We start from the raw sequence: 12204 nt of genomic DNA, 5'->3' as shown, positions 1-12204 counted from the left end.
AAAGCAGTGCCCTGAAAGCATACTCATCCTGGGCCCTGAAGGTTTCGGGATTCTTTCTGGAATGTGGGAGTGAGAGATGGCCCAACCACTTCACCGCAGGCTAGGCCCCACGCTTCAGAGGCAGCCGGTAACCAGGAGCCCGCTGGACTGTGGCTGGTCCATTTCAGAAGGACAGAGGTGACAGTTCTGAAAGTCGCACCTCCTGTGGGACATAAGTGGAAGAGCAGCCTTGCTGGTTTGCTGAGCTTCCCTCCCCTGAGCATCAGGGTGACCTGGAATAGTGACCTGGAACAGAGGAGAGTCTGGCCCTTCTGATAGGTGAGGCAGGGAAATAGATGCAGGCACAATTTAGCTGCGGTATGATCCCACCAGCTCTCTGATTTGGTTTCTCTGTTTTGCCTTGGCACAGCCCTTCTGACTGTATAACGCACCTGCCCTTTGTTTGCTCTAAATGAGTGGTTCTTACCGGGGGCTTTCAGAACATACAGTTCAGGGTCTCCCAAGTCCAGCCCCAACCTGCCTTTCTCTGAGCAATCATTTATTGATTATATAATGCTCAGCCCCTCTCCTGAAGCCACCACACACCTCATTCTCCTGCCTCATGCCCCCCTTTTATTTGGGGCTGGTGCTGGGGAGGCATAGACTTTTAAGGAGTCATTTTCCTCTTGCTGGCTCCCAAACTTTAAGAGGATCAACGTTTCCTTGTGATGAAAAAAGAGAGACCAAGTATATTCTCTTTACATACATACTTTGGCCAATTTGGGAGATTTGAAAAGACATGATTTGGAATTCTGACCTTGAGAATAAACTTCGAAGTGCTTCTGCTTGCCGTGAATAGTGGGTTCTCCTTAAAGCATTTCCTGCAGTGCTCTGTTCCTGGTTAATGTGTGTGTGGTGGGGAGGCGGATGATGATGCAGGGCAGCATCCTCATGCTTCACTTTTGATGGCTTCTATAGGTATTTTCAAAGGGCCAGGGTGTGATTGTCCATCTTCTGTATCACACATAGTAAGGGCGAGATTGCAGGTTGGGGTGCAGATTCTGAGTTGGGATGCTGGCAGTCTTGAGCTCTAGAGTGCCGAAGGTGTGACTGTGTGTGTGGGGTTCTCCTGGATGTGGTTAGGGTTGCTTCTCTGTTGTGCATGCCTCCTAAGGATCTGGAAGGCTAGGATAGTCCTTTCTAAGCCCTTGATGAGGTCCATAGCTTCATTCTGGAACATGGTTCTTTCCTCACAGCACTGTGCCAAAAAGCCTTTCTTTCCTGACTGCCTGCTGGAGCCCATGCAACTCTGTGTCAGCAAGCGACACCCACGTGGGAACAGACTCCTTGGCTTGCCTCTCTCTGCCCTTCGTGGTTGTGGGTGGGAACTGGAGTGTCAGCAGCAGGCCCCAGTGCCATGGACACACCGTGCACATGGAAGGGGTGTGGGTGGAAGTGGGAGAGCTTCGGGCCACAGGGCTGGAGAGTGAGGCTGTGTGCCCATGGGTGGCTGGCCATGGGGCTTGGAAAATTGGGAGGTGGCTGGGGTTGGGACCTGCAGTCTGACTTGGGCTGTAGTTCCACTTCATGACTGTCAGTGCCACTTGGGAACAGTTAGCAGATGGGATAGAATTAAACTTATCGATTTGACTTTGATTCTGCAACGGACACTGGGCGGCAGACACTAATGCTGTTTGGTATCTTCCTAGCACCCTGTGGGTGCCTGAACTGAATTTCCTTTCTCTGGGAGCAAGCCTGGAACAGCAGAGACTCCTCGGTAGCCTTTTAGGGCCCAGTCCCCATCCCTTGGTGGGATGTTTGTTCACACCCTGAACTGGGAGCCCCACTCATACCCATTCCTGGCCCTGCCTCAGAGTAGGAGCTTGGCAACTGCTTTTGAATGGATGAATGGGTAGATTTCTCATTATCTCCCGGTCTTGAAAGTGCACATGTTTTTAACACAGGACGTTTTTAAGAAATACCAAGAAAGGAGGACTTGGAATCTGGGCCAGGTGGGAGGACAGTTGCCCAGTGGTGCTGTAGGTCCTTGGGTTGGGCAGGATACTGGAGTGGAGGCAGAGATCTTCACACCAGGCTCAGCTTGCTCTCTCCCTTTGCTTTTCTTGCTGGGCACAGTTTCCTACCTGAAAAGGCAGGTGCTGAGCTACATGTGTCCTCTGCCTGGGGCCCTTGCAGCTCCTGTCATTCGATCCTGCGAGCTCACCTGAGGCAGAGCACACATTTTCCACTTCTGTGCGCCCTCTCCTCCTCTCGAGAGGAGAGCAAGACAAGGCAGGCTCATCCTGATTTGTCTTCTTAGGGGGAAGTTTGGGCCAAGGGGCTTGCCCCTCACTCCAGGCTGGCCTTGCTAGCAGCTTATGGAGCCCGTTTCATGCGAGTACAGAGTTGGTCTCATTGGTGGAGCCCTGCTGTAGAATTGCCCTTCTAGAGCCGGAGGAGACTTGCTCAGTCACACAGTGAGTGAGAAGAGCCAGGCCTGAGACCCAGGTCTCCTGATTTCTGGGCCGGGGCGCTGGAGTAACACGGCCCAGAGGCTCCTCCTGCACCTTTGCCCAGCTGCTTCTTGGGCCTGCCTTCCAGGCTGCTCCTGCCAGCTGCTCTGTGCCCAGGCTGCCTGGGAAGGGGGTGAGGAGGGGGGCGTTGGGATCCGGGGGGCCGGATCCTGCTGACACCCGAAGCTGCTCCCTGTGTTTCCTGCTCCCAGGCCCAGCTGTTTTCTCAAAGTGTGTTCTGCGAGGCGGAACTGGTTATTCGGTGAGACAAGGTTTCTGTTGCCCAAGACGGACGCATGTAAAAAGTGCCTTGTTAAGCAAAATTCACTGGCCACTTTCCTGAAGGACTTCCCAGAGCCTTGAATGTGCTACCGAGCCTTCCGAAGTTCCCAGAATGCAGAATGAACATGTGAAGGATGGGAATTTATCATAAAGAAAGGGTGAGCAGCTAGGCCTGAGCAGGAACTGAAACCCAGGACAGGATAGGCAGTTTGTGAAATTCTCCGTCTCTGTCTTTTCGGTTTGTTTTGGTTATGATTTTTAATCTCTGCCCTTTCTCTGTGTCTTTTTCCTTCTGTCCCCTGTCACACCTGGGCTTTTTAAACAAATTGTGGTAAAATACACATAACTTGGAACGTGCCATCCTAACCACGTTCAAGTGCACGGTTCGGAGGCATTAAGTACATTGGCAGAACTGTACATCTTGCAGAAACGAAACTCTGTGCCCGGGGAGCAGCCCCGTTCCCCTCCCCCAACCCCTGGCAGCCCCATTCTACTTTCTGTTTCTGTGGTTTTGGCGGCTCCAGGTACCTCATGTTATGTGGAATTGCACAATATCTGTTTGCGGGTGTGTGTCACAGGCTTATTTCACTCACCATCATGTTCTGAGGTTCACCCAAGCTATAGCCTAGGCCAGAACATCCTTCCTTTTCAAGACTGAGTAGTGTTCCATTGTCTGTATGGATCCCTTTCGGTTTATGCATTCATCCATCGAGGGAAGGGCTGCTTGGGTTGTCTCCACTCACCCCCAGCTTCTTCTCGGTTCCACAAGTCACTTAAAAAATGCCTGGCCCTCAGTTGTACATTTTCCAAGTAGAGTCACTGAGAAAGAAAGAAAGAAAGAAAGAAAGGAGGGAGGGAGGGAGGGAGGGAAGGAAGGAAGGAAGGAAGGAAGGAAGGAAGGAAGGAAAGAAGGAAGGAAGGAAAGAAAAGAAAAGAAAGAAAAGAAAGGAAGGGAAGGAAAGAAAGGAAAGATGCTGAACTGGGGGGCTCCCCTGCTGCGGCCACTCCTGTGGCCACTCCTGAGCCACCTTGGCTTCTCTCGGCCTCCCTCCTGGGAGAGCTCCGGCGACCACGCTGGTGCAGATGGCCACCCTCGGAGATCCTCTGTGCCACATGGACGGAGAGTCTCTGTCATTCTCCCCTCATCTCCCATGTTCCCTGCTATTTATTTCCCCATCAACTTTTCCTTTCTGCATCCAGGTGCCCGATGGAGGGTAGGTGAACTCTGAGAGCAGATTGAAAAATGTAGGTGGCACTAAAGGGGCTCCAGCTCTGAACTTGGCCACTGTGGCCACGGTGGGCCTGAGGGACCTTGACTGGATCCTCCCCCTGTTCAGGGGCCACTTGCCTCCATCCCAAGCTTGTGTCACTAAACGTGGCCTCCTTTGGGGAGACCCTCAGAAGTCTACTGGACACAGAAGTCTACTGAGTGTGCAGAGACACCCAGTTATCTTTGTCTTGTTCACAGGGTGTGGTGCATTTTGGTTCAGTAAAATTTACTCTAGCTGCCTCACCCCTATTTATTTTATCTTATTTTTTTAAGGATTTTATTTATTCATGAGAGACACACAGAGAGAGGCAGAAACACAGGTAGAGGGAGAAGCAGGCTCCCTGCCTGATGCAGGACTCAATCCCAGGACCCGGGATCACGTCCTGAGCCAAAGGCAGACGCTCAGCCCACTGAGCCACCCAGACGTCCCATCACCCCTAATTTAAAAAGAGAGAGATGAGACATCAATCCCAAATTTCCCTTCTGAGTCCACGAGAGCTGGCCAGTGTGAGCAGCTTTGTCAGGGAGAAGCCTTCTTGACACTATATAAAGGGTGAGTGGGAGAAAAGATGGGCATTGTTGCCTGCCTCCTCCTCCAGGCCTTTCCCACGGTTACCTCACTCCGGTTTCTGACAGCTGGGGATCATTCCACACCCCAACCTTGAGGAACCAGCCCGAGGTCCCAGAGCTGGAGTCAGACCGACAAGGTCGGACTGGCTGGCTCTAAGGCTTCCTGCCTCTGCCCCCCGCTCTGTCCACACTGTGTCCCCCACCTTTCCCCCTTACTTAACCCAGGTGTGTCCCTTTCTGCCAAGGCTGGATACAGAATGTTACTGGAAAGTGCTAGGGCCGAACGGGTCCTTTATTTAGGAGTTCTCCACACTGATGATTAGAATCATCTAGGGAATTAAAAAAAGTTTTGAATCCACATGTGTTGGAGTGGTGCCTGGAAGGACATTTTTAAACATTTCCCTGTAATTCTGGTCATCAGCCACTGTTGCGATCCTCTCCTTCATTTTCCATTTGAGGATATGGAGGACCAGAGAGATGACATGCCATAGCCAAGGCCACTTGGCCCTGTTGGAGCTGGTGTCAGGTCCAGAATCCAACCTCTCCACTCTTCATTCCAGGTCTATGTGTTTTCTTACACTGCCACCCCTGCTTGTAAGGGTTCCTACTCCCTAGGACCCGAGGGAGGCCTTCGTCACCACTGCTCTTGCTGCCCCAGGCCAGAAACAGGGGGTGTGGGTGGTGGAGAAGGCAGCCAGCTTCTGCATTCCATCCCCAGGGGCTTCTCCTCTGAGAACAGGACTGCCAGGAGCTGCCCTTTATTGACAGGCCCCAGGGACAGGCTGCCTCTGGACTGCTTGTGGCTCAGCAGATCACAGTTGGTCTTGGGAAATGCAGTAAAACGGGAACTTTTTTTTTTTTTTTTTTAATCAATAGGGAAGGAGTGGTGGGAGGAGCAGGTAACTCCAGAAAATCTACTCATCATATTTTAGGGGGGAAGTGAAATAAGAGACATAGTACCCCATGACCCCAGTTGGTACTATACGTTGCACACATTTGTTTGTTCATCCATTCGTTCAACAAATATTTATTGGACTCCCTGGGTGAGCTAGACACCGTAATAGACGTCGAAGATATACTGTAAATAAGACACATGCAGCCCCTTGCCCCCATGGAGCTTAGACCTCTGCAGGGTTAGATGACTAGAACCACATCCTTTATTGTTATTAACAGTAATGATGGTCATAGACATTTAATTTTCTCAACCATTCTGTCACCAGAGGAAATGAAAGTAGGAAGAGTGTAAGATCCTGTCTTGCCCAGGGTCACAGCATAAGTGATGGGACCTGGTTCATCCCCATTCGCCCTATGCCGCCTCCTGCCTTATGCTCCTGCTTTTTATCAGGGGAAATTATAGGAAAAGGGCAGGGGAATACAAAGCTTTCTTTGCTCTAAAATATGAGCAATCTAAGTGTCTTTGAGAATTTAGTGCCGTAGGTAGCCACAGCTGTCCTGAAGAAGTAGGTGTGCCTCTTCCAAAGTGGGCACTTTGCACTTCCCATACTTCATTTGCCCCGGCCAGCAGGACACTTGGAGCAAAGTCAGGTGTCCTCTAGGTTGACCGTTTCACTTCTCCTTTGCTTATAATGTATCCTCCATTACTAAGCTACGTTGAATACATTGGAAACATGTTATAGGAAAAGGGCAGGGGAATACAAAGCTTTCTTTGCTCTAAAATATGAGCAATCTAAGTGTCTTTGAGAATTTAGTGCCGTAGGTAGCCACAGCTGTCCTGAAGAAGTAGGTGTGCCTCTTCCAAAGTGGGCACTTTGCACTTCCCATACTTCATTTGCCCCGGCCAGCAGGACACTTGGAGCAAAGTCAGGTGTCCTCTAGGTTGACCGTTTCACTTCTCCTTTGCTTATAATGTATCCTCCATTACTAAGCTACGTTGAATACATTGGAAACATGTTAGAATAGAAAACAGTTCAACCAAAGGTACAGTGACCCTGACCCCCATCCATTCCTGCCCTGCACTCCCCGAGAAGTGTGTGTCAGGTGTGCCAGGCAGCTACCTCGGGCTGGACCAGGGGGCGTTTTCACCAGTCTGTGGTAGAAAAGAAGGCCTAAAGTGGTGAGTTTTGGTTTTTTGTTTTTTTCTTTTTCAAGAGAGAGAGACTTGTGGGGAGGGGCAGAGGGAGAGGGATAAGCAAGCTCCATGCCCAGCACAGAGCCCACGTGGGGCTCACAACCCTGAGATCGTTACCTTAGCTGAAATCGAGTAGGACGCTTAGCCAACTAAGCCATGTGCCAACTAAGCCAGGTGCCCCAAGTGGTAAGTTTTTAATAAAGCTAAATTTAATTTACAGAATACTTTTATAATCAGAGGGAGTCTTTGCTTTTTTTTATTTTTTTTAAACATTAAAAATGTCCTTTCATAGAAAATGGTTGTAATGGAGGACATTGGTGATTGGTTGCTCATGTTGTTACTGTTTTATGCTTTCTTGGCAAAATGAAAAGTTGCCAGTGATGTGCCCATTTTCTTTGTGGTTTTTGTTAGCTGGTGAAATCGGAAAATTGACCATTAACTTTAAAAATTTATTTATTTTTTTAAATTCAGGTGTAGGGATCCCTGGGTGGCGCAGCGGTTTGGCGCCTGCCTTTGGCCCAGGGCGCGATCCTGGAGACCTGGGATCGAATCCCACGTCGGGCTCCCAGTGCATGGAGCCTGCTTCTCCCTCTGCCTATGTCTCTGCCTCTCTCTCTCTCTCTCTGTGTGACTATTATAAATAAATAAAAATTAAAAAAAAATAAAACTCAGGTGTAGTTAACATACAGTGTCATATTAGCTTCAAGAGTGCAGTGTAGTGGGCAGCCTGGGTGGCTCAGTGGTTTTTGCGCAGGCTTCAGTCCAGGGCGTGATTCTGGAGACCCAGGATCGAGTCCCACGTCGGGCTCCCTGCATGGAGCCTGCTTCTCCCTCTGCCTATGCCTCTGCCTCTCTCTCTGTGTCTCTCATGAATAAATAAATAAAATCTTAAAAAAAAAAACAAAAAACGAGTACCATGTAGTGATTCAGCACTTCCGTATGTTACTCAGTGCTCATCACCGTAAGTGGACTCTTAATCCCCATCACCTAGTTCACCCATCCTCCCACCCCCCTCCCCTCTGGCAAACACCAGTTTGTTTTCTGTAGTTAAGAGTCTGTTTTTTTCTTTGCTGTTTGTCCCTTTTTTTTTCTCTGTTTGTTCATTTGTTTCTTAAATTCCACAGATGAGTGTTAATTTAGATCATTGGTTTTCACCCAGTTCCTCTGAGCCCTAGAATTACCGAGGGGATGGATGTCTCTGCCTCAGAGTGAGGAGAGAGCTGGGGGCCCTTCCCCCATTCCCAGCTGGAGAAATTCTTCTTCCATTTTGTATATTAGTTTTGGGTATGATTTTTGTTTGGTGGTGAAAGGATATCCCCGCCAACAGCCCTCCCTTCTGGGCTGTGCATGTGTTGAGGGGAGCCGAGGAAGGCATGCTGTTGCTTTTGCAGGACAGAACCAGGGTGGGTCTTTCACCTGGCAGACATTATCTCCTGTACCAGTCAGGGTTCTCCAGAGGCCAAACCAGGTGAGAGAGAGAGAGAGAGAGAGAGTGAGAGAGAGAGAGAGAGAGAGAGAGAGAATGTGTGTGCGTGTGTATGCAGATCCACTATACTACACAGGGTAATTTGTTTTACTCAAAGTCTAATGTAGTGATTGATTGATTGATTGATTTTTAAAGATTTTATTTATTCATGAGCGACACAGAGAGAGAGAGAGGCAGAGACACAGGCAGAGCGAGAAGCAGGCTCCATGCAGGGAGCCCGATGTGGGACTCGACCCCGGGACTCTAGGATCACGCCCTGCAGAAGGCAGGCACTAAACCACTGAGCCACCCAGGGATCCTAATCTAATGATTTAAATGTTGATCTCATCTAAAGAAATTCCTCCACAGAACATCTAGATTAGTGTGTGGCCATAGTTGGAGCCATTGTAAGTACCATGGTCTTGCCATGTTGACTCGTAGATGAACTGTCACACCTACTTCAGCGCCCTGGTAGTCTGATAGGGATAACAGAGGTGGGGAAAGCCGAGCTTCTGTCTCAAGCAGGCAGGGCTGCACACAGGAACAAATTAAGAACAAGACCGTTTGTATTTAAAAGTGCTAACTTCTGGGAAGCCCTGGTGGCCCAGCGGTTTAGTGCCGCCTTCAGCCCAGGGTGTGATACTGGAGGCCCAGGATCGAGTCCCATGTCGGGCTCTCTGCATGGAGCCTGCTTCTCCCTCTGCCTGTGTCTCTGCCTCTCTCTGTGTGTGAATGAATTTATTCTCATGAATAAATAAATAAAATAAAAAAATAAAATATTTTTTAAAAAATATAAGTGCTAACTTCTAAAGGCACAATGTAAAATATAGAGGAGATGTGAGATGAGGCCTGGAGGACCTTTGGGAGATGCCCAGTTGGGGCTGAACAAGAGCATTCAGAACTTTCAGATAAGTGAGGACACAGACTTTAGGACCAGAAGTGGAACCATAGGATAAGAATACTTACATGTGGGAGCACCTGGGTGGCCCAGCGGTTGAGCATCTGCTTTTGGCTCAGGTCGTGATCCTGGGGTCCTGGGATCGAGTCCCACGTCGGGCTCCCTGCATGGAGCCTGCTTCTCCCTCTGCCTGTGTCTCTGCCTCTCTCTGTGTGTGTCTCTTATGAATAAATAAACTGTTTTTTTAAAAAAGAATACTTACATGTGACTAGGTCTCTGAGTTTATTAAGGAATTCTTATGCATTGTTTCATTTGATGTTTGTGGCAATCCTGTTTTTTTAATTGGGGGTCCTGAGGTCCAGAGAGATTAAGGGATCAGGAGTCACACAGCTTGCCAGTGGCAGGGTACATATTCCTTTTTTTTCTTTTTTTTAGATTTTAGATTTTATTTACTTATTCATGAGAGAGGGAGAGAAGCAGAGACACAGGCAGAGGGAGAAGCAGGCCCCATGCAGGAAGCCCGATGGGGACTTGATCTCGGGACCCCGGGATCATGGCCTGAGCCAAAGGCAGACGCTCAACCTCTGAGCCACCCAGGTGTCCCCAGGGTACCTATTCCTATCCCAAATCTGCCCCCCACCTGTTCCCCCTCTCCTGGCTGTAATGAAATCCATGGGAATGTGTGTCTGTGAGGGAGGGAGTCCTCCAGGAAGGAGGGAAGAAATGTTTTCTTCACCGAGGAATCCTGTGAAACCGACAATGGACAGCTCTCTCTCCCCCTGCCCCAGGTCTCCTTTTTCCTATCATCCTTGTTAACATCCACTGTTTTGTCTTCTTGCCCATCCCCAGACACGAATGCAGAGTTTGAATCCGGATCCCAAAGCGCAGTACACAAGCGTCTATGGAGCCCTCAAGAAAATCATTCGGACTGAAGGCTTCTGGAGGCCCCTGCGAGGCCTCAACGTGATGATGATGGGCGCAGGGCCGGCCCACGCCATGTACTTTGCCTGCTATGAAAACATGAAAAGGACTTTAAATGCCGTTCTCCACCACCAAGGAAACAGCCACCTAGCCAACGGTATTTTGAAAGCGTTTGTCTGGAGTTAGAGAGCTCTCTCCTTCAACAGACCCTTCCCCGGGGTTCTCCTCCCCGTGACCCAGCAGCCTGACGCCTCATCTCCGCCGCGCTTGCTTATGAATAAAGGACTCTAGAGTCGTGTGTGCACACACACCCAGACACACGCACGCACACACACACAGGCTTTTTCTGTTTCCCCTTCTTCGCTTTCTAAAGCCTGGGGGAAGTCGGTGACAGAGGTGTTTCAGTTTGCATTGTTGCGTGGGTTTTTCATTTTTTTTTCTTTTTAAGACATTGAAAAGCAGTTAATGATCAGATCTAGGAAAAAAAAAAAAAAACCCTGAATAGAAACAAAACTTTTCAATGCTGGATTCAAAAAAAAAAAAGTTATCTGGACAGCTTCTTTGAGACTATTTAAAAACTGGTTCAACAGGTCCCTGCAACGTCAAGATCTAACTAAGCTTTAAAAGGTCAAGAAGTTTTATGGCTGACAAAGGATTTGCTGCAGCGCAGGCCACCTTTCCCGTCTTAAGCCTCTGGGGATTTGGGGATTTCGACCCCATTCTCTTCTGTTGGTCTCTGGTCGAGGTTGCACATCTCTGCGAGCCCTGCGAGCAAGGGCTGGAGTGGTTTTCCTTTGTCGTTTTGAGGGAGCAGCGGGAGGGGGCTTGGGTCAGCAGGCGGCTCAGTGGTAGCTGCTCCTTCCCCCTCCTGTGGGTTTTGCTTTTGTTGGTTTTTCTTTGGGTATGGAAGGGGACTACGAAGAGCAGCGTAAGGTATCTTTATTTTAACAAAACTAATTTTTCAGCAACGAAGAGGTAGAGTGACCAGCGACAGCTTCCCCCCATTCTTTTTGTCCCACTAAGAGAGAACCCCAAAGCATCCCTTCCATCAGCAAACCCTGGTAATAATAACTACCTGGCTGGTTTGCAGACATTTATTTTGCTTTTTAAAAACAAAACAAAACCGGGTCCCTGGTTGCATTTATCAAGACAGCCCCAAAGGTCACACTCTGATGCTGTTCCCTGAGTGCGTGGCCTCGGGGCTTGCCTTTTGCTGAAACTGCCTCGTGTCATGGTTTAGTCCTGGGTCACTGAACCCCCTGTAGGCGGTTGGATGGAACACAGTTCTGCCCAGCGCTGTTACTGCTTTGCTGTGATGTATGCTGTGGTTGCACTTTGACCTTTCTGGTAGTAATTGTAAGTGTGTGTGGAGGGGGACGGGGGCTTTATATGCATTTCTGAAGCATTATCCTGCTGTTGCTCATTCCTTCCCCCTTCTGGTGCTAATCTTAATTGCTGAGCAGTGTCACCTGTCTAGGGAGGAAACCCAAAGCCAAAAGCCAGATTCCAGGCCTGAATTAGACTTTTAAAGTTCCTGGTTCTTGAAGCCAGGCCGAGATGAGAGCCTGAGATGGGGTCTGCCGTCTGAGACAAGTCACAGCTTTGCAGACCAACCCTGGAAACCTGCCGTATGCAGAGCTTCCTGACGTGTGCTTCCCTTGCCTGTTTTCTTGAAAATGCCTGGATTTTATTAAGGGTTTTTTTCTTTTTGAATTTCTTTTTGTCCTCCCCTCTTAGCTGTGTATATAATCGCATCCCCTTTGCTTGCCCCAGCTTGAGGGCAGATAAATTAATCTGTAGACAAAGGTGAGGGGACAGGAGAGAATTAAAACCTGGGCAGTTGTCCACTGGGAAGAGCCACAAGGTGTGGCTCCTGGGTACCATCTGATGTCAGCGGGTCTAGCCTTGCCTGGCAGTGACTACAGATCTGCAAGATGAAAATATGGCTCATGGCATCTGTGTTATCGTTCCCATTTTCCCCAACAGTTCAATCATCACTTTACGTTTTGAGGAGTCAGTGCTTACCTGGGTGCAGCCGATCATAGATTTTGCTTCTTAGAAAGCTCTCCTACAGCGTTCCGTCTGATTTTAGGTTCCAGGAACTTCCTCAGAACGCCTGGTCCCAGAGGGTAATTTTCTGAAGTTTGTTTTGCAGGGATAGCTGGGAGTATGGCCACCCTGCTCCACGATGCGGTAATGAATCCAGCAGAAGGTAAT

General features: G+C 49.2%; 1 protein-coding gene across 8 annotated transcripts in view; it reads left to right on the top strand.

Moving 5' to 3' along the window:
• SLC25A37 (solute carrier family 25 member 37) overlaps positions 1–12204 on the top strand; it is a 42996-nt gene that overhangs the window by 25283 nt on the left and 5509 nt on the right. For 4 of the 8 annotated variants that reach the window (XM_038573788.1, XM_038573791.1, XM_038573790.1 and 1 more), the window contains 2 exons: positions 9916–10144; positions 12143–12199. In XM_038573788.1, coding sequence (XP_038429716.1) covers positions 9916–10144; positions 12143–12199 — 286 coding nt within the window. The other 4 variants (XM_038573794.1, XM_038573795.1, XM_038573793.1 and 1 more) reach the window with 4 other exon arrangements.

The sequence above is a fragment of the Canis lupus genome, chromosome 25, assembly GCF_011100685.1.
Source record: "Canis lupus familiaris isolate Mischka breed German Shepherd chromosome 25, alternate assembly UU_Cfam_GSD_1.0, whole genome shotgun sequence".
Taxonomy (NCBI): Eukaryota; Metazoa; Chordata; class Mammalia; order Carnivora; family Canidae; genus Canis; species Canis lupus.
Note: the sequence above shows the minus strand (reverse complement) of the source record. Positions and strands in the feature narration are given on the sequence as shown.